The sequence below is a fragment of the Lissotriton helveticus genome, chromosome 10 (genome assembly GCF_964261635.1).
Source record: "Lissotriton helveticus chromosome 10, aLisHel1.1, whole genome shotgun sequence".
In the NCBI taxonomy this organism is placed as follows: domain Eukaryota; kingdom Metazoa; phylum Chordata; class Amphibia; order Caudata; family Salamandridae; genus Lissotriton; species Lissotriton helveticus.
Window position 1 is genome coordinate 605,700,702 of NC_136071.1, and position 27,100 is coordinate 605,727,801.

The following is a 27,100-nucleotide window of genomic DNA, read 5'->3' on the forward strand; positions in this document are numbered from 1 at the left end:
TGGGACCTGAGGTGGACTCTGGCCTAGTCAGAGTACCAACTCAGGCTGTTCTTGTCTGTGATGGGGACATAGCAATGTCCTCTACTGTAAGTCCCAGTAATCTGAGCAAGTACAGACAGACACCTTTTATTAATAATAAGCTGGCTCAGGCCTACAGGGACACATGTGCCAGTGTCACCATGGTGACACCTAACTTTGTGGACCCTGTACAGATCATACTAGGTGAAACCTACCTAGTGACCAACGCTAGCAATGCCACTACCTCCCATAGTATGGCAGTTGTTAACTTCTCCTGGGGAGGGGTAACTGGCCTCAAAAGAGTTGTTGTGAGTTCAGACCTTCCAGTAGAGTGTCTGTTAGGTAATGATCTTGAAACCTCAGTTTGGTCTGAGGTGAAGGATAGGACCCATGCAGAAATGCTGGGAATATCAGCACATGTCCTTGCTGTGCCCAGGTCACAGGCCAAAAAGTGCTTAACTGAACAAGTGCTGGATCTTGAAACAATAGACCAGACCCTACCCAAGAGAAAGAGCAAGAGGGTTAAGGCAGTGCCTTCCCCCCTGCCTCAGGTTGAGGATCAGCCCTCCCAGGAGGATGATTCTGAGATCCAAGAGGGAACTGTCCTAGAAGAACTTGAACCTGATCAGGTTGAGTTTCTTGGGACAGGGGGACCCTCAAGGGCAGATCTGAGGCAGGCTCAATTAGATTGTTCCTCTCTTGAACCCCTCAGACGGCAGGCTGCTGCTGAGGCTGCTGGGAATGCTCAAGGTACCCATAACGTGTATTGGGATGATGGGCTCCTTTATTCAGAGGCTAGAGACCCCAAGCCTGGTGCTTCCAGGAGGTTGGTTATACCTCTGCAATTTAGGGGCTTCCTTCTTACCTTGGCCCATGATATTCCCCTAGCAGGACACTTGGGCCAGAACAAGACTTGGGACAGGCTTGTCCCTCACTTTCACTGGCCCCATATGTCAGAAGATACCTTGGAGTTTTGTCGCTCCTGTGTTACCTGCCAAGCCAGTGGCAAATCAGGTGGCACAACAAAGGCCCCCCCTCATACCACTACCTGTGGTGGGGGTACCCTTTGAGAGGGTGGGGATAGACATTGTTGTACCAATGGACCCCCAAACAGCATCTGGGCACAGATTTATACTGGTGGTAGTGGATCATGCCACCAGGTATCCAGAAGCTATTCCCCTGAGGACCACAACAGCTCCTGTTGTGGCAAGAGCCCTACTTGGAGTTTTCTCCAGAGTGGGCTTTCCAAAGGAGGTTGTCTCTGACAGAGGTGCAAACTTCATGTCAGGATATCTAACTGCAATGTGGAAGGAGTGTGGTGTCAACTATAAGTTCACCACCCCCTATCACCCGCAGTGCAATGAGCGTGTGGAAAGATTCAACAAGACCCTCAAAGGGATGATAAAAGGGTTACCTGAAAAGCTGAGGCGAAGATGGGACATCCTTTTACCCTGCCTTCTGTTTGCTTACAGAGCGGTCCCACAAAAGGGGGTTGGCTACAGCCCTTTTGAGCTTTTGTTTGGGCATCCTGTAAGGGGACCCCTATGTCTTGTGAAGGAAGGATGGGAGTTACCTCTCAAAAAGCCTAAACTTGACATAGTGGACTATGTACTTGGTCTCCACTCCAGGATGGCTGAGTATATGGAGAAGCCTTCCAAAAACCTTGAGGCCAGCCAAGAACTTCAGAAAGCTTGGCATGACCAAAAGGCTGTGCTGACTGTGTACCCGCCAGGACAGAAAGTATGGGTGTTGGAGCCAGTGGCCCCAGCAGCACTCCAGGACAAATGGTCTGGACCCCATACAATAGTTGAACAGAAGGGAGATGTCACCTACTTGGTGGACCTTGGGACTCCTAGAAGCCCCCACAGGGTGCTTCATGTCAACAGACTAAAAGCATTTGTCGACAGGGCAGACATGTTATGTTATGTTATGTTATTATGGGTCTTCTATAGCGCACGGCTACTCCAAAGGAGTGTCCCGGCGCTTTATACTCCAGACCCAGGGAGGAGACAGGTAAAACATAACAACAACAGAAGAGAGAGCAGAACAGAAGGATAAAATTAAAAAGAAACTCTAGCCAGTAAAGAGCCAGGTCTTTAAACCCTTCCTAAAAGCGAGTAAGTTGGATGTGGACCGCAAAGACAGAGGTAGAGAATTCCACAACTGGGGGGCCAGCAGCCTGAAAGACGTCCTCCAATACGGACTTTCTTTATACGGGGGACTACTGCGAGTGCCAGTGACTCTGATCTTAAAGATCGTGCCGGGAGGTAAAAAGCCAGCCTCTTTTGTAGGTATTGAGCCCCCGTAGCATGTAAGGCTTTATGAGCTAGTGTCATGGCTTTAAATATTATCCTCTTCCGGATGGGGAGCCAGTGTAAGGTTTGCAGCAAATTCGAAGCACTGGTTCGACAATGCAGGCCAAAAATGGCTCGTGCAGCTGCATTCTGAGCCACCTGCATACGTTGTAAGAGGTACTCCGGAAGACCCAGATACAGGATATTAGCGTAATCCAGTCTGGATCCAATGAGGGCCTGAACCGTTATTCTCCGATGTTCCTCAGAGAGCAACGGAAAAAACTTTCGGAGCATTCTGAGGATACCAAAGCATGTTCCTGTGAGGGTCAGCACCTGGGATTTGAGCGTAAGCCCATTATCAATTTTAATTCCCAGGTTCTTAGCCGACTCCGAGGAATGAGCTGGAGGGAACATGTCGGCAGGCCACCAATCATGCCAGTCCGGTTCCGATGGGCATCCAAAGAAAAGTATCTCGGATTTATCCGAGTTGCACTTGAGGCTGTTTAGTTGGAACCAGTTAAAAACACCCCCAAGGCACTCACGGATACTTTCACCATCGAATTCTTCGCTCTTCCGGCAGGTATGGGCTTGCTCATGGCTACAGATGAGGGGCAGGAGGAAGAGAGTGACCCTCTCCCAGACCTGCTTACTCAGAACCCTAATGATGGGTCAGTAGATGGTGTTGTCTTTGCTGAAAGCCTCTCTGAACATCAACAACATCACTGCAGACAAGTTCTTCAGTCCTTCAGACATCTGTTTTCCCTGACCCCAAGTCAGACAAGCTGGTGCACCCATGAGGTGGACACTGGTGACAGTCTGCCTGTCAAGAGTAAAATCTACAGGCAACCTGACCATGTCAGGGACTGCATTAGGACAGAGGTCCAAAAGATGTTGGAGCTGGAAGTTATTGAGCCCTCAGAGAGCCCTTGGGCCACTCCAGTAGTCCTGGTGCCAAAACCTCACACTCAAGATGGTAAGAGAGAGATGAGGTTGTGCGTGGACTACAGAGGTCTCAATGCTGTCACTAGGACAGATGCCCACCCCATCCCCAGGGCAGATGCGCTCATTGATAGACTGGCTTCTGCCAAGTTCTTGAGCACATTTGACCTGACAGCAGGCTACTGGCAAATCAGGTTAGATGAGGATGCAAAAGCCAAGACAGCATTTTCGACCCCAGGAGGACATTATCAATTTGTGGTAATGCCCTTTGGTTTGAAGAATGCACCTGTCACTTTCCAAAGGTTGGTGAATCAAGTTCTCACAGGACTGGATGACTATTGTGCAGCTTATCTTGATGATATTGCTGTCTTTAGCTCCACCTGGGAGGATCACCTGGTCCACCTGAGGAATGTTTTAAAGGCTCTGCAAAAGGCAGGCCTCACTATCAAGGCTACAAAGTGCCAGATAGGGCAGAGCAAGGTTGTGTACCTGGGCCACCTGGTAGGTGGGGGTCAGGTTCAACCACTGGAGAGCAAGATCCAGACCATCAGAGACTGGACTCCTCCAATCACCCAGACACAGGTCAGAGCTTTCTTCGGCCTGTCTGGGTACTACAGGAAGTTTGTGAAAAACTATGGGTCCATTGTGACACCACTGAATGACCTCACATCCAAAAAGATGCCAAAGAAAGTTCAGTGGACAGTTTGCTGTCAAAAGGCATTTGATGACCTGAAGCAGGCCATGTGTACTGCACCTATTCTGAAAAGTCCAGATTACTCCAAAGAGTTCATAGTCCAAACAGATGCTTCTGAGTTGGGTGTGGGAGCTGTACTTTCACAACTGAATATAGATGGTCAAGACCAGCCCATTGCTTTCATAAGCAGAAGGCTGACCCCTAGAGAGAAACGTTGGTCATCTATAGAGAGGGAGGCCTTTGCTGTGGTTTGGGCCCTGAAGAAGCTGAGTCCATACTTGTTTGGCACTCACTTCAAGATTCAGACAGACCACAAGCCCCTCCTATGGTTAAATCAGTCAGATGAAGGGTGAAAATCCCAAACTTCTTAGGTGGTCCATTTCCCTACAGGGGATGGACTTTACAGTGGAACATAGACCTGGGACTGACCATGCCAATGCAGATGGACTCTCCAGATATTTCCACTTAGAACATGAAGACTCAACTGGTCAAGGTTAGTTTAATGTCCCTAAGTTTGGGGGGGGGGGTGTGTGTGTAGGAGAGTAGGGTCTGCTTCCTATGGTCACCCCCGCTTTTTGCTTTTGCTTTACTGGTTTTCGACTTAGATGTGGCTGTGGGCCTGCTAATCAGACACACAGCCCAGATGCACTCTCACTAAATTCTAACCATGTACTCTAGTTACATACACAATTGGGAATTGGTCCACCTTATCAGCCCCTGTAGAAGTGTACCTTAGGTACTCAGGGTATAGGTGTTACCAGGGCGTGCAGCATGTATTATGCCACCCCTGGCTGGCCACTCAAACTGACACAACTGGCTGATCACTCAGCTGGGGCAAGGTCGTGTAATCACCCCTTGCTTAGGTATAGTATTCCTATATCTACCATTATATATAGACACACAGTAACCTGTAAGTCACTCCTATGGCGGGCCTTAACAATCCTGGAGGCAGAGTGCTTGGTTATGTGTGAGATGTGCTCTAGAATGAGCTGAGCCTGTCTGCAGCTTTCGGAACCATGTCCTTCTAGCTGTTCTATGATATTGCCATACCATATACTCTTAAGTGCATTATGAACCTCGCGGTTAAATGCTAACTTTGGTTTGGCTTTATCTAAACATGTCGTGTAAGGTGTCATACGCTTTGGAATACTACCCCCTCACCAATTCTGGTGACGGGGGTAGCATTTCACCCTTCTAGAGGGAGAAGACATGTTAGTTCTGACTATTCCGGTTAACCACTTGGCTGCTAAGGCACCTGATGAGCTTCCATTGACTTTCCATTGAAATCAATGGAAAGTCCATGACGAGTTACCCTTGTCATTAGCGCTGAAGTGGTTAAAGTTAACCAGAGCCCCAGCATCACACAATGGATGCTGCTGCCACAGACACAAGTCTGACCTCCTGCTGCTGGGAGTCCTTCCAGCGAGGGAGGCCTGGACAATAGGTTTCCTGCCTGGAGAGGTGTGAGCACCACCCCAGACAGGATTTTGTGTATTGGGACAGGGAGGGCTGAAAAGAAACAGATACTGCCTGGGGCACACTAGGTGCTCCATGCATAGTCCAGTTCAAACGGGTGCTGGGGCACTTTAGCCCCAGCTCTGGCGCGAAAATGGACAAAGGAAAGGGGGTGTAACCACCCCCCTTCCTGGTCCCACCCATAGGAGGGACCTAGTGAGTAAACCAGCCCCCTTTAGTTGTATAAAGGTAGGAGCTGACCCAGGAGACTTTAGATTAATCCTGATGAAACTTTGAAACGAAACTCTAGACCCTTCGACATTCAACCGACTTGAAGGCTGAAGAATCTCCCTTGTGGCCAAGGAGTGACCACCCTCGGAAACCAGGCACCATCCAGCAACTCAACGGCTTGCTTTGTCCCCGTTCCCGCCGGAACTCGAGCGCAGAGCTTGACAAGACCTTGACTCCAGGACTCCTCTGACCCCACTGCACGACTCCAGCACAGCTGAGCTCCGTTGAAGGCGTCAGAATCCATGGAACCAGGCTACTTGGAAAGTCTTCAACTTGCTAACAGCGCAGCTCCTGAGGCATCCTCGAAGCTGTGCATTGGGGACTGAGACACCCCGACACCGAGCTCCACCTGCACCGAAGACCAGCCCTCCACACTCGACGAGATCTGCGTGGGGCCCTTCTGCTTGTGTTCAGCTCGACGCATTGTCCCGGTTGCTGGCCAGTTGGCTAGTAGCCCTGTGACGATGATTCCTTTGAAAATCCATCGCTGGTCTGGTTGCTCCAGACTGGCACTTGCTTCCCTGAAAAGGTGAAGTACCTCAGACCCTCCTGGTCTGCACCAGAAGCTCCTTGTGTATCCTGCGTGGGTTGCCTTTGCTTAGGCTTGTTGGCTCCAATCTTGAAGTCGACCCCTCCATCTGCGAGAACCTTTGTGGGACAGCTCCTCTCCAGCACCTGGTCATCCTCGACGCCTCCTGGTTCGCGTGGCTGCAACGACAAGCTTCACATCTGCACCTAATTGCTCCTCGACGTCTGGTTCCTCTCTGGTTCCACCCGGTCACTGGCTGGTGACCTAGACTCTGTCCCCTCTGCTTTCAGGTCCTCTTCATCCTAGATCCACCCTTGGATCCACCCGGACATCTTCCTCATGGTCGCCTGCAGCATTTTCTTCCAAGGCTCCATAGGAATCAACGAGAAAACCCGACACACTTTGACACCTATGCACCGGCAGCCCGTGGGTGAGGTAACGCGAGTACTTCGGTGCTCCTGTAGGGATTGACTATCCTAGTGTCTAGTTTTGTTAGTTGTACATTCCTAGTTAGACCGAAGTGTCCTAAATCTTCGATTACTTACCTTTAAAGTTCCCATTTACTTTCTATTGACTCTCGCGTGAGTGTACTGGCACTGCACACGCTGCCTGTGGGCCTCTTACTCCTAACCTAAGGGTCAGATAGTGTAGCCCCAGCGATTCCCTAGGCCTTCTCCTTTCCCAAGTCGTAGTTCTTATACCACTTACTTAGTATGTGGTTTTACGCGCCCATAGGGTCTAACTGTAAATTGTGCTATTTAAAGTATTCCTAAGTGTAACTTGTTATGTGCTTTTGCCTCTGACCTCATAAAGAGTTCAGGGGAGTGTGTTAGTGAATAAATACATATATATTTTATATATATCCCGTGTGGTGTCCTTTCATTTGATATTCAAGGGGTTACATATGGTAAAACAGCTGGCTTTACACGCCCTCAAGAGTCTTTTAGCCTAAGACTGTTCTGTCCACGCTACCACTAGGATAGCTGGTCTATAAGGTTGACTTACAACCATCACCATAAGGGTTGTTTGGACTGGTGCAAGGTGCTCACTAGAATAGTGAACATCATATACCAGGCCAACTTCTCACAAGGAATCTAACACTAACCTGTGTCTTTCAGATGCACAAGTTACTTACCTTTGGTAACGATATATCTCTAAGAAACAGTAGTTAGTGTTAGATTCCTTACCGCCCCACCCATCCTCCCCGTTCTGCGAACCGATATTTAGGGTTAAGGACATCCTTTTCAGGGCCCTAGTTTCATGGTAACAGTGTTGGTTTCTATCATGGCTCTGCGTTCCTGGCACGGAAAGCTATGTACAGAACTGAAGTCAGCACGCGAAGGCGGCGTCTAAGTACTCCAACTACGTCATCCAGGTGATCACGACACCGACGACGGACGCAGAGCTGCAGACGACGCCTAGCGACGCGCAGGGGTACTGCTGACGAAAACTTTCCGGATCCAGTCTGAGGCCTGGGGATATTCTAAGGTAAGGAATCTAACACTAACTACTGTTTCTAACAGATATATCTTTACCAAAGGTAAGTAACTTGTGCTTCATGCATTTTCAATTCAAGACCCTTTCCTTCAGTTCAAATTTGTGCCTAAGGTACCGTCAGACTTTCATCTCAACGAGCCTATAGTATTACGATGTTTTTTTCCAAATCCTCAAAAGGCGGCAGAAAGAACTCTACATTTTCTAGATCTTAAACGCTGCCTTAAATTTTACATTGACAGGACAGAGACATTTTGCGAATTCAACTAACTCTTTGTGGCTTTCAGTCGACCTAGGAAAGGTCTTCCACTCACTAAGCAAAGTATCTCTTGGTGGATCTCTGCAGCTATTACGTTCTGTCCCCAGCAAGCGGGGCAACCCCTGCGTTCCAAAGTTCGAGCCCATTCCACTAGGGCGATTTCTACCTCCATGCCACTCTTTGCAGGAGTACTCATTACAGACTTCTGCGAGCGGCAACATGGAAGACGCCGCATACATTTACCAAGCATTACTGCTTGGATACAGAACTCATGAAGGATGCTGCAGTGGAACAAGCAGTGCTCCGTCATCTATTTCATTAGAGGTAGCCTTTCTTTTCATCTCACCATCCTTCCTTCTATACGCACATTTCTCTATTGTGTTCCTTACTATTCTCTATCATTGAATTTTGGTACCTTTTATGTTTCACATTGATATGTTATTATCTGGTGAATTTGTTATACTGTACCAACCGAAGTGTGCTTATCATTGGTTAACTACTCTGGTTCAGGCATGTGAATCTATGAAAAGATACCCTAATACTGGATAAGGAATGCTTTACCTGTAACTGCAGTTATCCAGTATTGGTATCTTTCATAGATTCACATGCAACCCACCCACCTCCCCTGGAAAGGCTTTCCTAGTCATCTCAGTAATGCAACTACTTAGCACTGTGCTTACGAAAATCTGAGGGACTAGAGCTCCTTCCAGGAAGGTTCCAGAGGGTGGTGATAGCTGATAGGCTCTTCTCCGAAGTTTGGTCCTTTTTGCAAAAGGACATGAATATGTTACTAATGTGAGGCCCTTGGCCTATTACTCCATATGTCTAATGAGACATTACTTTACTTATGTACCGGGGACTCCCATCCCGACGACGGGGAATGATTCAGGCCTGTGAATCTATGAAAGATAACAATACTGGATAACTGCAGTTACAGGTAAGTAACGTATTCCTTCCGGCTCCTTCTGTCAGGACCCTGGTTACTTCAGCTCTACTATTTTTCTGATTCCTGTTAGAAAATACTTCAAATTGTTTGTCAAAACCCTTTTACTTCGACGTCTTTTTGGTATTGGTGTATTTCTCTACTGTTTTTTAGAGAGTTGAGCATTGTTTTGTAGTAAAAAATGCCCTCTCTTTTTGAACCTTGCCCTTCCTGTGGCAAGAAGAAGGCTAAAACAGACTCCCATCCTGTCTGTATTTATAGCCTTCCTCCTGAACATAACACTAAGAGCAACAGCGCATCCTGAATCTCCCTTTTTCTGGCGCTTCACTGTTTGGTGCACACACAGACGAAGAAATGGCAAGGATGAAAGCCGAGTTGGACAGCTTAAAGGCTGTGAGCCTGGAGAAGAAAAAGGAGTTTAAGAGGCAAGACAGGCCCTACAATCAGAGAAACTACCAACAGAGGGTTCAACCCCTCAATGGGCGCAAAATAAACAGGTGAAAATCCCAGTACCAAGGCCGTCGTTTTCCTCGAGAGGAAGAGGGGGACATCAACAGCAGTCCTTCTCCATAACAAAAACTCCAGGGAAGCAATGAGTTTCTGCTTCCGCTAGCACTTTTTCACACTCCAGTGGAAGTATCTCAAGTTACATTCAAGAGTGGTTCAACATAACCAAAGATCAGTGGGTGCTGAATATACAAATAAATGGGTACACCCTATGCTTTTGTGCGTCCCCAAGAGGCATTCCTCCAGTAAACTCTTGTCATCTTCATCTAGACCTCTTGCGTCAGGAAGTGTCGACCCTTCTCGAGAAACAAGCAATAGAAGCGGTCCTTCCTGCACAGAGAGGAAAGGGAGTTTACACAAGATATTTCCTTGTTCAGAAAAAAGACCTACCAAACAAGTTCAGACCAATTCTAGATCTGCGTTCTCTGAACAGGTTCATCAACAAGGAGAAGTTTCGAATGTTGGCACTCCATCAAATATTCCCACATCTGAAGAAAGGCGATTAGATGTGTTCGGTGGATCTCTAAGATACGTACTTCCACATTCCAATCACAACACGACATCGCAAGTTCTTGCGGTTCATGGTGGGAGCATAACATTACCAGTTCAAAGTCTTACCCTTCAGCCTAAAATCAGATACGAGGGTATTCACAAAATGCATGGCAGTAGTAGCTGCAGCATTACATCGCCAAGGCCTGTTCGTATATCCATACCTGGACGACTGGCTGTTGAAGGGATCAGCCCCTCAAATGGTGCAGGAACACCTTTGCATCTGCCTGAATCTCCTTCAGCGCTTAGGCCTGCATGTCAACCTGGAGACATCGGTCCTCCAACCGACCCAATCACTCCACTATTTGGGCGCCAACCTTAACTCTGACCTCGGAAGAGTGTTTCCTTCGGAGGAGAGATTGTCATCAATGAAAGACAAAGACAACATAATCCTCCAAGCTCATCAGCCATCAGTAAGACAGGTGGCTTCTCTGCTAGGGTTGATGGCCTCTTGCATTTTTCTAATACCCAATGCCAGATTGAGGATGAGACCATTACAGCAAGATCTCGAGGACAAATGGAATCAATCCTCAGGTCAGTGGAAGGACCGAATTCTCCTCTCTCCCGCAGCGAAGAAGTCCATTCACTGGTGGCTGCAACCACAGAACCTTCTGGTGGGAGTTCCTTTCCATCAACCTCTGCCACAACAATCTCTGATCATGGATGCGTCGCTTCAGGGATGGGTAGCGCATCTGGGTCATCTGCAAACTCAAGGCAGATGGACCAGCAGAGAGCAGATGCATCATATCAATATGCTGGAGCTGCGAGCGGTGCACCTAGTCCTCAAGGCTTTTAAGCCGTCAATTTAGTCAGGATCGATCCTCGTACAAACGGATAATACAACCACCATTTATTATTTAGACAAACAAGGTGGAATATGCTCTCGCCCTCTGTCTCTCGAATCCCAGGCGATCTGGCACTGGCTGTTAGCCAGGAATCTATTGATCACGGCAGTGCATCTGCCGGGAGAACATAACGTGCGAGCAGATGCCCTCATTCGTCACTTCGAAGAGCAAGAAGACTGGGTGCTCGCCGAAGTGGTGGCGGACATCTTTCATCAATGGGGTCAGCCTTTTATGGACCTCTTTGCAGACGATCAATACAGAAAATGCCACGCCTTCGGTTTTACTGACCAGGAACGAGGGGGAATGCTCTTTTGATAGACGGGTCAGGGATGTTTGCATACGCCTTTCCACCTCTCCCTCTCAATCTGAAGGTTGTGGCCAAACTTCTCCGATCCACAATGTTGATGATTCGCATAGCACCGGACTGGCCTCGCCAATGGTGGTATCCGGACCTGTTGCAACTCTTGGTTCGCCCGCATCGGAGACTGCCATGCAGGCCGGACCTTCTCTCCAAAATGGGAGGGAAGATTCTGCACCCCAGCCTTCCCTCACTCAGCTTGGCAGCATGGCTCCTGAAGTCCTGCAGTATGGCCATTTGAACCTCCCTCAGGACTGCATGGACATTTTGAGGGAGTCAAGGAGACCTTCACAAGAACCTCTTACTCTCTTAAGTGGAAAAGGTTTTACCTGTGGTGTGTTTGTAATGGTTGGAGAGCAGTAAGTGGGCAAGAAGAGGTAATCTTGCTGTATCTATTCTACATGGCCAAATGTGGTTTGAAATACTCATCCATAAAGGTACATTTGGCAGCCATCACAGCATATCGTAAATCACCTAACCAACCTTCTTTCTTTCAACTTCAGGTGGTCAAGGACTTCCTACAGGGGTTGAAAAAAGTGTATCCTCCTGTTCAACCTCCCTCTCCTCCTTGGGAGTTGAATCTCGCCTTGTCCAAGTTGATGGGTCCTCTATTTGAACCCATTCATAAGGCCACTTTACAACACCTTACTTGGAAAGTAGCCTTTCTAGCGGCGATTGCATCAGCATGCAGTGAGTGAAATACAAGCACTCTGACGCAACGGCGGCGCAAACAATGCGCCCTATTTACAACGTGACGCATCTAGGAGATGCGTCACGTTGGAAAGCCCTGCGCCATAAGGAGGCGTTCCTGTGCAGGGGGGGGCGTTCCTGCGCAGGAACGCCTCCTAAAAGTGGCTGAGTGAAATCGATGAGATTTCACTCAGTCACTTTCTACGTCAATTCCTTACGCCTGCTTGAAGCAGGCGTAAGGGTGACGCACCATACATTGTAGGGGTGGCCCCTGTGCATTGCTGGAGTCATGTCGCACTTGCGACATGACTCCTGCAATGCGCCACCCGTACACCGAGAGATGCGTCACGCATCTTCACTGCCTTGCACCATGGTGCGCCGCATTGTAAATGCGGCGCACCATGGGTGGCGGAGTATTGGCGCACTGTGGCGCACATTAACTGGCGCATCCCTGGGGATGCGCCAGTTAACATAAATCTGCCCCTCTGTTCTAAGGAACCCTATACGGTTTTCCTCCATAATAGGGTGGTTATGCGAACTCACCCTTCCTGCCCAAGGTTGTGTCTGAGTTCCATGTTAATCAGACAATTTCTCTATCCTCTTTCTTTCCCAATCCTACTACACCAGCGGAAAGATCTCTTCATTTGCTAGACCTCGAGAGGGTTCTCAAATTCTATTTAGAGGCAACAAAATCCATTAGAAAGGCGGATCAATTGTTTTCTAAACTACAGCTCAATTAGAACAGGCTTTCCAGCTTCTAAAAGATTCATTTCAAGATGGATAGTATCTTTTATAAAGTTGGCATACCAAATAGCGAATAAGTCTCTGTTTGCCTCCCCTAAAGCTCACTCTACTAGAGGCAAGGCTGCTACGGTTGCATTCCTACATAATGTACCAATGGCCGAGATTTGCAAGGCTGCAACTTGGAAATCTGTCCATACATTGACCAGACATTACTGTCTGGATTCTGACTCCAGAGCAGATACCCAAGGGGGCCAGCTCTCCTTGAGCATTCTGTTCCAATGCTAACCTATTGGAGTCTGTATAGGTCTTATGGCTGCTATGTATCTTGATGGATGAGGGGATGGGCTTGCTATTCTATTCATGTGCTTATGACTATTGAGGAGGATCCCCTGGAAGAGAAGGATAAGTTACTTACCTGTAATCCTAGTTCTCTTTCAGGGGTATCCTCGTCAAAGTCATAAGCAACCCACCCGTCTCCCCGGGCAAGTGAGCATGATACATACATCTCTTTGTAAAATGGTCTGCAGGTATCCGCAAAGAACAACTGACCCAAATTTCACCCCTGAGGCATGATGGGAAGCTAGGGGTCATGGCTGCCTTAAAGGAACTGTTCCAGTTTATTCTGAGTGTTTCTGTGGGTTAGCCTTTAAGCTTTCTACACTAATGTTTCTACAATGCAGCCTATGTGCTGACAATGTTTTTTCATTCTTCCTTGCAGGATTATGATTTCTGGTGTATAATAAAGCAGTTTTCAAATGCTTTTCTTTCTTCCTGCTTTATTGGAATGTATTTATGTCCAAAATTATTTCTTATAACATTGCTCAGCATGACTTTGGAAGGCTGCATTGTGTGTTTTTATATATATATATATATATAGATATATATATAGAGCTACATATATGGTTTTCAGATATATGTGATGTGTTTCTGGGGTCCCGCATATAGGTGGGAATATTCATGTGCTTATGACTTTGATGAGGATACCCCTGGAAGAGAACTAGGAATACAGGTAAGTAACTTATCCTTACGAGACAGGCAGCAATGGACCCATGTCTATGTACTATATATTGTATAGGGTCACCTAGTCTGTGTTGAACCAGAGGGTACCGAAATGATGTTCTGAGGTCAGGTAGCAACCCATTTCCTTTATATCTGAACTTCAGGCCAGAGTTACATTGTGCAATATGATTCCAAGCTAGAGTTTTGGGTGGAAATAAGTAGCCCCTTGCCTCTCTAATTGTACAGTATATCAGTGTTGAAAACAAGGGTTCAAGCATTGAGTATGAGAATAGGAGACCCTCTGAATCTGAACTCTAAGCCAGTGATGGACTGTTATCTATGCAACTAAATCAATGTGTGTGCTCCTTTTCAGCCTCCAGGGAAACCGTATTGGCCAATCTGGAGCCAAGATGATCGCTGATGCCATCAAAACCAACTCGCCAAATTGTGTGGTCGAAATCTGACAGTGATCCAGAGTATGAAGTGGTTATGCTAGAGTATAACGGAATCTGAGACTCCCAGCCATGGATACTCAAATCACCATGCAACTGTATTCAGTTTAGTGCTCATTTACTTACCATTGCAGGAGATCTGTCTCCAGATGTGTAAAGTAAAAGTTGACTTTTCCAGTGGAATGAGTTGATATAGTACAAATTTAGGGGGCAAAACAAAACTATTGCTGATTATAAAAGCAACTGTGCAGAACTCACTCTGGTTCATAGTGGCACTTTAATTGAATAGAGTTATTTAATGCAGATTTTCCACAGTTTTAAAGGGAAGAAAATCATGATTTTATTAGAGACACAGAGGCGAATATTACACATTACGCCTTTATTGCTCTCATACACAGAAGCAACACAGAATTTAGAATTAGAATAGAACATCCTTAAAATTCTAGAACTCTTTAGAACATGCATATTAATATAGAACACAAAGCCATCTTCCTTCTTTTCTTGCTGCAAAAACAGTCCAAAAACCAGAAAAAGCTAAAACTTCATCCATTGCAATCCACACCGGTTTATCCCGTTGCCAAGAATCCTCTAATATGTTTTCTCCTCAGATCCATCACGGAAAAACAATAAAAATCAAACACATAAAATGGTTTGGGTACTCTCAAAAAGGGATAATATTAGCCACCATATCTTTAATAAAATCATGATTTTTGTTCTATTAAAACTGTGGAAAATCTGCATTTTACGGCAAGCCACAGAGGCCAATATTATGCATATTCAAAGCTCATCCATAACTACACAGAATTTTTCACAGGTTTAAAGTAAAAACGTTTAAATGTAGATTCACTTGACCAATCAGCTGCCTTCATATTAGAACTTAAGACTTCTGCCCTTTAAATAAACTTTACTTGCCATTACAACCCTCGCTGAATGCACCATAAACACACTCAAATCTGCTCCTGCTAACCATCACCTTCTTCACCCACCTTGCCAATGTAGGCACAGATACTGCTCTGAAGGTTTACCTATAAGAAATTAGCAACTATAAAAATCCCTACTGTCTCAACCCCACTGTCCTTTCGTCCTTTTGTTTGAGAAATCCAAACACTTACAGCAAATCCTATCCCTCTATCGTTGGATAGAAAATCATTCTAGACGTAGTTTTGGTATGTTTTAATAATTCTAAAACGCACACCCTCTGGCTGAAACCGTCTAGCAGTTACCTCCAGGTCTCTTATATCTGACACCCTCCTAAAAGACACCAAAAACAACAATATGGCCATCTTCCATGACAACAAATTCAATGACATCGCCTTATTACTTCCCCATCCTTCGACTTCCTTCAGTACCCGCAACACATCCCATGAAGAGGAATACTTTGCCTTAGGAGAGAAAACTCCATTCTCACCCCCTTTACTATTCTTTTACCAAAGCGTGCTGTCTAACTGAAATTCCATCCATGAACTCATGCCCTGCTGAAATTGCTGATCTGCTCAAGTTCACTGAAATGTATGCTAATCCCTTCTTAAACAATTTTGCTAAATGAACCACAGGTGCTGATAGGAGATCTAAAGCCTTTGCTGCACACCAACCAGACCATCTCCTCCATACTGACCTGTATGCCTTTGATGTTCCTGGTGCCCAGCTCTGAAGCATCCGGTGTTAACCCAGACTCTTGCCTTACTCTCCTGAAATCAATCATTCCATCAGAACCAGCTGACCTCCTGATACCAACTCACGAAAAGTCCTTTGGGCATCCACCAATAGCTGCGGAAAACAAGGTAACAACGCCGGATCGTCCATCAACAGACTCATCACATCGGGGAACCACTTCTGTGACTGCCAAAATGGAGATACTAACACAAACTCCACCTCTCTCTTCTGACCTGACCTGACCTGGTCAGAGCCGGTCGCTCCACCCGCCTCGTGACCCATCCCTGTTGTGCCCGATCTCCGCTTGCTGCTGCCGCCGCTGCCCGCTGTGCCTCTGTTGTGCCCCTGAGCTCCTGTGCCCCTGAGCTCGCCTGACCGTACAGTATCTCGTTTTGTTGCCGTTTACTTGTTGAGCATATTATTTTGTCTGTGACCGTCTTTGTTTCTGCCCCTGTTGTGCCACTGTATTTTTGGTTGTTGTGTTCTCGACCCCTGTGCCCCTCCACCCCGCTCCCCGCCACAGCTCCCCCCCACCCCCGTTCCCTCCTGCATCACCGCTTCTCCCCTCCCCACTCGCCACCCCGCTCCTGCCTCCCAGCTGCTCCTCCCTCCCACTGGTATCTTAGTGCTGCGTCCGCGAGGCGGGGAGCTGTGAACTGACCTGACCTGGTCAGAGCCGGTCGCTCCACCCGCCTCGTGGCCCATCCCTGGTGTGCCCGATCTCCGCTTGCTGCCGCCGCCGCTGCCCGCTGTGCCTCTGTTGTGTCCCTGAGCTCCTGTGCCCCGGAGCTCGCCTGACCGTACAGTATCTTGTTTTGTTGCCGGTTACTTGTTGAGCATATTATTTTGTTCGTGACCGTCTTTGTTTCTGCCCCTGTTGTGCCACTGTATTTTTGGTTGTTGTGTTCTCGACCCCTGTGCCCCTCCACCCGCTCCCCGCTCCCTGCCGCTGCTCCCCCCCACCCCCGTTCCCTCCTGCATCACCGCTTCTCCCCTCCCCACTCGCCACCCCGCTCCCGCCTCCCAGCTGCTCCTCCCTCCCACTGGTATCTTAGGGCTGCGTCCGCGAGGCGGGGAGCGGTGACCTGACCTGACCTGGTCAGAGCCGGTCGCTCCACCCGCCTCGTGGCCCATCCCTGGTGTGCCCGATCTCCGCTTGCTGCTGCCGCCGCTGCCCGCTGTGCCTCTGTTGTGCCCGTGAGCTCCTGTGCCCCTGAGCTCGCCTGACCGTACAGTATCTCGTTTTGTTGCCGTTAACTTGTTGAGCATATTATTTTGTCCGTGACCGTCTTTGTTTCTGCCCCTGTTGTGCCACTGTATTTTTGGTTGTTGTGTTCTCGACCCCTGTGCCCCTCCACCCCGCTCCCCTACGCAGCTCCCCCCCACCCCCGTTCGCTCCTGCATCACCGCTTCTCCCCTCCCCACTCTCCACCCCGCTCCTGCCTCCCAGCTGCTCCTCCCTCCCACTGGTATCTTAGTGCTGCGTCCGCGAGGCGGGGAGCTGTGACCTGACCTGACCTGGTCAGAGCCGGTCGCTCCACCCGCCTCGTGGCCCATCCCTGGTGTGCCCGATCTCCGCTTGCTGCCGCCCCCGCTGCCCCCTGTGCCTCCTATGTGCCCCCGAGCTCCTGTGCCCCTGAGCTCGCCTGACCGTACAGTATCTCGTTTTGTTGCCGTTTACTTGTTGAGCATATTATTTTGTTTGTGACCGTCTTTGTTTCTGCCCCTGTTGTGCCACTGTATTTTTGGTTGTTGTGTTCTCGACCCCTGTGCCCCTCCACCCGCTCCCTGCCGTTGCTCCCCCTCACCCCCGTTCCCTCCTGCATCACCGCTTCTCCCCTCCCCACTCGCCACCCCGCTTCCGCCTCCCAGCTGCTCCTCCCTCCCACTGGTATCTTAGGGCTGCGTCCGCGAGGCGGGGAGCTGTGACCTGACCTGACCTGATCAGAGCCGGTCGCTCCACCCGCCTCGTGGCCCATCCCTGGTGTGCCCGATCTCCGCTTGCTGCCGCCGCCGCTGCCCGCTGTGCCTCTGTTGTGTCCCTGAGCTCCTGTGCCCCGGAGCTCGCCTGACCGTACAGTATCTTGTTTTGTTGCCGTTTACTTGTTGAGCATATTATTTTGTTCGTGACCGTCTTTGTTTCTGCCCCTGTTGTGCCACTGTATTTTTGGTTGTTGTGTTCTCGACCCCTGTGCCTCTCCACCCGCTCCCAGCTCCCTGCCACTGCTCCCCCCCTGCCCACTCGCCACCCCGCTCCCGCCTCCCAGCTGCTCCTCCCTCCCACTGGTATCTTAGGGCTGCGTCCGCGAGGCGGGGAGCTGTGACCTGACCTGACCTGGTCAGAGCCGGTCGCTCCACCCGCCTCGTGGCCCATCCCTGGTGTGCCCGATCTCCGCTTGCTGCTGCCGCCCGCTGTGCCTCTGTTGTGCCCCTGAGCTCCTGTGCCCCTGAGCTCGCCTGACCGTACAGTATCTCGTTTTGTTGCCGTTTACTTGTTGAGCATATTATTTTGTTTGTGACCGTCTTTGTTTCTGCCCCTATTGTGCCACTGTATTTTTGGTTGTTGTGTTCTCGACCCCTGTGCCCCTCCACCCCGCTCCCCGCTCCCTGCCGCTGCTCCCCCCACCCGCGTTCCCTCCTGCATCACCACCTCTCCCCTCCCCACTCCCGCCTCCCAGCTGCTCCTCCATCGCTCCGCCCCACCACTCTCCATATATGTCAGAGTCCGCGCGTGCGCGCAGCGGGCGTGCCAAAGGCAAGCCCGTCTGCGCCCGTCCATGCCTGGACCGCGCCCAGCGCCACACCCCCTGGCCCCCGCAGATGCCATTCCACCCGCCGGACATACGACGCCGCCACCCTCAGCGCACTCAACGCCAGCCGACCCCCTGGCTGCCACCAAGCCGCCCCAGAACGCACCCACGGACCCTTCACCTGCCAATCCAGCAAATTCTCCTGCAACCGGACCTGCAACTCACCTGCACCCGCCAAGCCGAGCACCAACAGCAACCACCTGAAGTGCATCCTGCTCAACACCCGATCCGTCCACAGACACGCCGTGGAACTATGGAACCTGCTCGACACCACCTCTCCGGACGTCGCCTTCCTAACAGAGACCTTGATGAACGCCTCCTCAGCACCCGACATAGCCATAGCCATCCCGGATGGATACAAGATCACCCGGAGGGACCGCGTCAACCAGACTGGAGGAGGCATCGCCATCGCCCACAAGAACACCATCCGCATCACAACCAACTCCGACGACACCCTCACGGCCGCCAAACATCTTCACTTCCAAATACACACCGACCCCAAGACCACTCTCAGAGGCACCCTCATCTACAGACCCCCAGGACCCCGCACACAATTCAGCGAAGACATTGCAGACTTCATCAGCCCACACGCCCTCCCCTCCGCTGACTACATCCTCCTAGGAGACCCCAACTTCCACCTGGAGAACAACAACGACAACAACACCACCACCCTGCTGGACAACCTCGCCAACCTCGGACTCAAGCAACTGGTGAACACCCCCACCCACTACGCCGGACACACGCTGGACCCAATCTTTTCCTCCAGCAAGCACATCTCATTCAGCCACTCCACCGGACTCCACTGGACCGACCACAGCTGCGTCCACTTGAGCTTCAGAAAGATCACGACTCACCACCTCCCGCAACAAGTTCCCCGCAGGAGCTGGAACAAGATCACCACCGACCAGCTCATCACATCACTTAGCCAGAACCCTCCCGCCGGATCAACAGACCCCAACCAGGCAGCCCTCAACCTCGCACAGTGGATCATCAACTGCGCCGACGACCTCGCACCCCTGAAAACCCATCCCAACAGGCCCGGAAGCAAGAAAGCCCCATGGTTCAACGACGACCTCAAGAACTCCAAGAAGAACTGCCGCACCCTTGAGAAAGCCTGGCGAAAGAACCCGACCACAGACAACATGACAGCCCTCAATCTCGCCACCCGCAAACACCACCAGCTGATCCACACCACCAAGAAGTCAGCATTCAAGGAACGAATAGACAACAACGCACACAACAGCAAGGAGCTCTTCAGCATCGTCAAAGAGCTCTCCAACCCCAGCGCCGGAAACAACGACATCACCCCCTCGCAAGACCTCTGCGACTCACTCGCAACGTTCTTCCACAACAAGATCGCAGACATACACAACAGCTTCGACGAACAAGCCACGCACCCAACCGCAGAACCAACGCCCCCCACCACCACCCTCCGCGCCTGGACCCCAGTCAACACCGAGGACACCATCCACACGATGAACACCATCCACTCCGGATCGCCAACCGACCCATGCCCCCACCACGTCTTCAACAAGGTCGACCCCGTCATCGCACCCCAACTCCGGGACATCATCAACTGCTCCTTCAACACCGCCACCTTCCCGGAGAGCTGGAAGCACTCCGAACTCAGCGCCCTCCTGAAGAAACCATCAGCAGACCCCACCGACCTCAAGAACTACCGCCCCATCTCGCTCCTCCCGTTTCCTGCCAAAGTCATCGAGAAGACCGTCAACAGACAGCTTGCCGCCTTCCTCGAGACGAACGGATCCCTCGACCACTCACAGTCCGGCTTCCGAGCCAACCACAGCACCGAGACCGCCCTCATCGCAGCCACTGACAACATCCGAACCCTGCTCGACAACGGGGAAACAGCGGCCCTCATCCTCTTGGACCTCTCTGCAGCGTTCGATACTGTCTGCCACCACACCCTAGTACAACGCCTCAACAACGTCGGAATCCAAGAGAAGGCGCTGGATTGGATCATCTCGTTCCTCGCCGGAAGAACCCAGAGAGTCCGCCTCCCCCCGTTCAGATCCGAGGCCACCGAAGTCATCTGCGGCGTACCACAAGGATCATCACTCAGCCCCACCCTCTTCAACGTGTACATGAGCCCCCTCGCAGCCATTGCACGCCAACACAGCCTCAACATCATCTCCTACGCCGACGACACCCAGCTGATCCTCTCCCTCACCAACGACCCCTCCACCGCCAGAACCAACCTACACGAAGGGATGAAAGAAGTAGCCGAATGGATGAAGAACAGCCGCTTGAAACTGAACTCAGACAAGACGGAAGTCCTCATCCTGGGATCATCACCATCTGCCTGGGACGACTCCTGGTGGCCCCCGGCCCTAGGCAGCGCACCCAAACCAACGGACCACGCACGCAACCTGGGCTTCATCCTGGACTCCTCCCTATCGATGACCAGACAAGTCAACGCCGTCTCGTCATCATGTTTCAACATCCTACGCATGCTCCGTAAGATCTTCCGATGGATCCCCATCGAAACCAGGAAGACGGTCACCCAGGCACTCGTCACCAGCCGACTGGATTACGGAAACACCCTCTACACCGGAACCACAGCCAAACTGCAGAAGAGACTCCAACTCATCCAGAACGCCTCCGCACGACTCATCCTGGACATCCCCCGTCACAGCCGCATCTCCGGACACCTGAAAGACCTGCACTGGCTCCCCGTCAGCAAAAGAATCACGTTCCGCCTCCTCACCCACACACACAAAGCCCTCCACGACCTAGGCCCAAGGTACCTCAACAACCGCCTGACCTTCTACACTCCAACCCGCCAACTACGATCAACCAGCCACGCCCTCGCCGCCGTTCCACGCATTCGAAGAGCCACCATGGGAGGAAGATCCTTCTCCTATCTGGCAGCAAAGACCTGGAATTCCCTCCCCATCCACCTCCGTCTTACCCAAGACCACCTCGCCTTCAGGAAGCAACTCAAGACCTGGCTGTTCGAGCAGTAGCGGACCCCCCTCCCCAAGCGCCTTGAGACCCACCGGGTGAGTAGCGCGCTATACAAATTCTTGATTGATTGATTGATTGATTGACCTTCATGAGCACTCTAAATCAGCAAGAAAGGTGGGTACGCATACAACCTGCTTTTCCCCCAATCCTGAAGGAAAGCATCGACTACGTATGCCTCTGGGACCGGTCTCCAATAGTAAAACTTCTGAAGTTGTGCATTCAACCTGTCTGCATATAGATCCTCCTCCAACGGACCCGATTTCTGATCCACACTCAAAAACACCTCCCTGTTCAACCTCCAATTGCTGGCATCATTTAGATTCCTTATATACCAATCTACCTCTACATTGCTCTTCCCAGGAATATGTTGAGCAGGAACCATAATCTCCCTTTCAAAGCAGTAACTCCAAAACTCCTTTGAGAAACCAGTTAACCCCCTCGACTTGGACCTCCCGACTTGTTGCTATTGCGGACCGCTGAATCATTGTCCATTTTAAGTAGCACACAACACTTTACCTGATTCTTCACAAAACGCTGCACTGCGAATGGTTCGACCAGTAACTCCAAACAATTGCTATGCATCTTCTTCTCTTTCCCTGACCAACAGCCTACCATTGCCACTGTTCCACACCTTGCCCCCCCAACCATACAGACTTCTATCTGACTCTATCACCACCTCTGGAACCTCCCAGAAAATGGCCCTTTCCAAGACTGCATATTCATTACCCTCCAATCCACCTCCTAATTGCCTCATGACTCATCTCTATCTTCTCCGAATAATTTGCTTCCAAATGTAAATGACAACATTTGCAGAGCCATATAATGCAAAGGTGCTGGAAAAATCGCCTCAATGAATTCAGACAAGAGTCCCAATAACCTTACTATCCGATGCAAAGATATTTGAACAGACTGCCTCGCTCTCCTCAGCTCCTTGCGGATCTTCACAAGTTTTTCCATAAGTAACTTCAACACACCCTCCAAGGTTTGAATCTGGAAACCTAAAAATGTCATCACATGCACTGGTATCAAACAAGACTTCTCCTTGTTCATCACACAACCTAGTTTCTCTAACATCCTCACAGCTAACTCTGTCTAATCCACTGCCAACTCCCTTTTGTCTGCCATGATCAGTACGTCGTCCAAATATACTATCCACCATACCCTTCTCGATCTCAACCAAGCCATCACAGGTTTCATGAACTTCATGAAACACCACTGAGCTGACGTCAGTCCGAGTGGCAGACTCTTGAATCTTCATCGCTTCCCTACCCATCTGCACAGAAGGTAATCTCTGCAATACACACACTGGTATTGTTAGATAAGCATCTTTCAATTCCAGTCTTATTAACCAATCCCCTTTCCTTAAAAAAGTCTCTCAACATGTGCATCCCTTCCATCTTGTGATTATAACATACCCTATCGTTTAGATCTCTCAGTTTTATTACCGGCCTGATCCCCCAGTCCTCCTCTTCTACTAAAAATATATTGTTTACAAAACCTGTTGCACTCTGTTCTACCTGCTCGATGGCCCCTTTCTTGAAAAGTGCATCCACCTTTTCATTACAAGCCTCTCCTGGCTCTTTGAGATCCATAGAAATGGACAGCATTCATGCACTTGTACTCCTACAAAATCTATATGATACCCCTAACCCCTCCTTATCATCTAAGGATCCTGTGTAATATCTCTCTATCTCGAAACAAACTGAGCTAGTCTGCCGCCAAGTTCTTCAAGGGTACATGAAAGGCTGTTTCTCAAACTCACCTGCTCCACCTATTGTTCTTCTCTCACTCCGTGATCCACACATCCTTGTTCTCTGCCTCTGAGGATAAAAACCTCCTTCCTCAAATCTATACCCATAACCATAGGGTCTGAACCCTCGTAGGAAACAGACACAAGTGAGCCATTGTCCTCGGACAGGGAAATGACCCCGCGTTCTCCTGACCCCACCAACGTATGTCCATTTGCACTTTCTGTAATGAATTAAATGTGCGTACACATCTGGACATGTCCTTGATGAATTCCTCGCCAAACAACATCCGATTACTTTCTTCGCCAAACTCTTTACTTGCAAACTCTGCTAATTTAGGATCTATCTTAATTCGAATGCTTTTGCGCCTTTCCATACACAAGGCTGCATTGGTATAGCCCAGTAAGCATATTGCTCTCTGGACCCACTGGCAAAGCTCAAATACTTCCATACCAGTATTACTGGTATTTGCCTCCTCGCAAAGATCAAACACATCTGTAAGTGGTCCCAAAATATCCAAGAGCCTATCTTGGCACCACCTCAGGCCCTTATTTAACCCTTTCCTAGGGTCTCCACTAGTTTTATTGAGAAAACTCAACATTTTTGGTCCAACTCTCATGTATAGGCCACCTTGGACTGCATGGTTGGCCTAGGGCACTCGAAACATAGTCTTGTCTGAACCTCCTTTGGGATCTCCCTGCATATCCAATATGATACATACTGAGCCACATGCTCTGCTGGCGACTACTGATATGACAAAGGGAGCTGTATTAATAGAGGGTCAAACATTTCCGCCCTGTGAGTCCACATAATCACCCATTTCTAATTTTATTCTTTTTTAGGTTGAGCCTGGAAATGCGCTTGCGCATTGAGCTTGCGAGAGATATTGGGGCTTAACCAGAGCTTAACCATCGGGCGATTTGATGCTGTGCCCGTGAAAAGCAAGGCTCAATGCGCAAGCGCATTGACCTAAAAAGCGGGTGCACATGAAAGCCAGCCATCTGTTGCTTTCCCAGCGTGGTGCCGCCCGCAGCTTCACTTGAAAGGGATCCGCTCCGCCCCCTGCTGCATCAAAGGCTTTCATTTCGCACTTTTCACGGCCGCCAGGCCGTGTCGCATTTCTCCTCCCCACAGCAATGCCAAGAGCTTGTCTCCCTTCTAACGTACCGGCTTGTTATTTCATCCTCATTATCCGACGTTTAACCCGCCCTCGCTGCGTCTACTCAAAACAATAAGCCCTCCCCTCATTCTCATGTTAACCATTGCCTTTTTTTTCATTTCATTTGCTAGAGTTTTGCCCATATAAACGATTCCGATGTAAAACAATATAAACTACATTCACGAGAATTCGTTGAAATAACATTTATTAAATCATTCGAAAATGGCATTAAAAATAGACCACAGCCAATGTAATTCTCTCTGAATTTAAAGATAGTCCAGTGCCAAACATACTTTTGCTAGCCAGCCTCATACGTCACTGGTCTAAAGCATTGTTTTCTCCTAGTCAGTACTTAGGGGCATGTCACAAGTGTTGGCTTATGTTTATTAATTATAACGTGCAGAGCAGTCCAAATAGAGCTTCTTAATGCTGCTGACCAAAAATAAAGCCAATTCTAGGACCACCTACACATAAGAGGCCAATACATTTTTAGCTGTTTCCTGAGAGCAATCTCACTAGGATTGGGCAGAGTTATTGTGAAAGAGCATTGTACTGTCTCGCAGCCAGATAGTCAAACAAGCATCTGCCCTTTCATGATCTGCTAAATCTAGGCAGAAGGCTAGGTTGGAACTGGCAGAGTTCAAGAATCTGGAAGGGGGCATGGCCGAATCAAGGGCTTGAGTTAGATCGGGCCAGAAGCAGAAAATGCCCAAAACGCGCTTTTCTTTTGTTTAGCACGGTGAGCACACCTCCATTTCACGTCCCGCTCTGTTTGTTCCATCCTCTCACCGGCCTCTACCCCGCCCTGCTTTCATGCTGAGCTCAGCCAGAACAGTACATGCCTCATAATTACTTAAATACTTTGTTATTGATCACAGACATTGCCAGAGCTAGGGTGCCTGTGAGGACTGTATGTGATTGGGGGTTAATTTTGCACAGGCATCAAGGACGGGAATCCGAGCCCCAGCTACCTGCACCACCCCCTCTGCTGCTGCTTCGGATTTGTTTCTGTTAAAGTTTTCACATGTCACTTTCAGCCCCACACACTCCCTGCAGCAGCTGAGAAAGTGAGGGGAGGCAGAGCTTTGGAGCATCCTTCCCTGCTCCAGGCACCTAAGCCCCCTCCTGGAAGTGGATCCTCCCATATCCTATGCTGCGTCTGCTCCAGTGGCAGCTCACACAGGTAACGTTGTGGGGCGGGGCTGCAGGGGGGGGGGTAGTGGAGTGTGACAAACGATGTGAAAGTTGAGAGAAAGGAAATAAATAGAAGCACTTACTTTGCGCTCGCAGCATCGCCGTGTCAGTGATGCGGCGAGCGCAAAGTAAATGCTTTTATTTATTTATTTTCTTACTCTCGAATTTCCAGTCGTATGTCACACTCCACTACCCCCCACCAGCCCTGCTTCACAGCGTTACCTGTGCGAGCCGCCACTGGCTGCTCCCAGGGATGCTAAATTTCAATTGCTGCGGCCTCACTGCTTTAGTCCTTCTCTCAACACTGCTTATGATTCATACAGGGGTTATTACTTACACGCTGTGGGCTCCTGCTAGCACTCCAAACCCTGCACATGTTATGTATTTACTCTACGCCTCCCCTTAGCACACCCTTTTACAAATAAATCAGGCGTGAATGCTATTCATTCTGCTTGCTAGGCCTCCTTCGAACTTTTTTCTCGGGATACAAAATGCTTGACTCCTATCTAGGAAACGGCGTAACTTTATTTTTCTTTTCTATGTACGTCTGTAGCAATTCAAACACATGTTATTACAAGTGTATTTAATAGGTAAAAACATTGGCAATTACAACGACAACAGCTCTAACGCAAGCGAGACCTATTGCATTTCTAATGCTTGTTTGTCCTATAGCCTATCTTACTTTTACTACTCTCTTCCTCAGTTTCGTCTAGACCCAACGAGCATGATAACTCATCACATGTCACAACATTATGGCTTTTCCCTTTTAACTTCATACCATCCCCTTTGACCTCCATAGCCCCTCCTGACTCTGGAGCTGTACGCCCAGTCCCTCTAAAATCAGTATGCACCGCCCTATGCTTTCTTTTTTAAACCCTTTTTTGTGCCATCCACCTTAGAACCACTAGAGCCTGCATCAACTTCCCCAGTTGACCAATCGAATTCCTCCTCTACATTCCTCAATTAATCTTTTTCCTACAAATGCCTCTCTACACTATTGTTATTGTTAATATGTATTTATAAAGAGCCAAATCACAAACGGTCTCTAAGCGCTAACACATTGACCCAAAACCCAGAACGTCCCCTACTGCCAGCTGATCAAACAGGTGGGGAAGCTTATCTAAATGCCTCAATAAACAAGATGGTCTTGAACTTCCTCCTAAAAGGAAGTAGCATAGCTGCTGCACGTAGGCTCTCCGGTAGCTTATTCCAGGGATGGGGATTACCACAGAGAAAGCCCGCACTCCCAACGTAGCTCTGTTAAAGCGCGGACAGATCAGCAAATTTCTCCCGGATGAACAGAGACACCGACTAGGATTGTACGGCTTCAGTTGATCTTTTATATAGCTGGGAGCTGCTCCATACTGAGCTTTGTGCATAATACACAGGCCTTTGAACCTGACCCTCTGCTTAATCGGGAGCCAATGTAGTTGTAGCAGGGGAGTGGCGCTAGTTCTTCTTGGCAGCTTAAAAATTAGTCATGCCGCG

At 49.3% G+C, this 27,100-nt stretch overlaps 1 protein-coding gene across 6 annotated transcripts in view; it reads left to right on the forward strand.

Moving 5' to 3' along the window:
- NLRC3 (NLR family CARD domain containing 3) overlaps positions 1–15,066 on the forward strand; it is a 1,163,446-nt gene extending 1,148,380 nt beyond the window's left edge. For all 6 annotated transcript variants that reach the window (XM_078663141.1, XM_078663145.1, XM_078663144.1 and 3 more), the window contains one exon: positions 13,982–15,066. In XM_078663141.1, coding sequence (XP_078519267.1) covers positions 13,982–14,072 — 91 coding nt within the window. In that variant the 3' untranslated portion in view covers positions 14,073–15,066. The remainder of the gene's footprint in view (positions 1–13,981) is intronic.
- Positions 15,067–27,100: the final 12,034 nt, after the last annotated feature.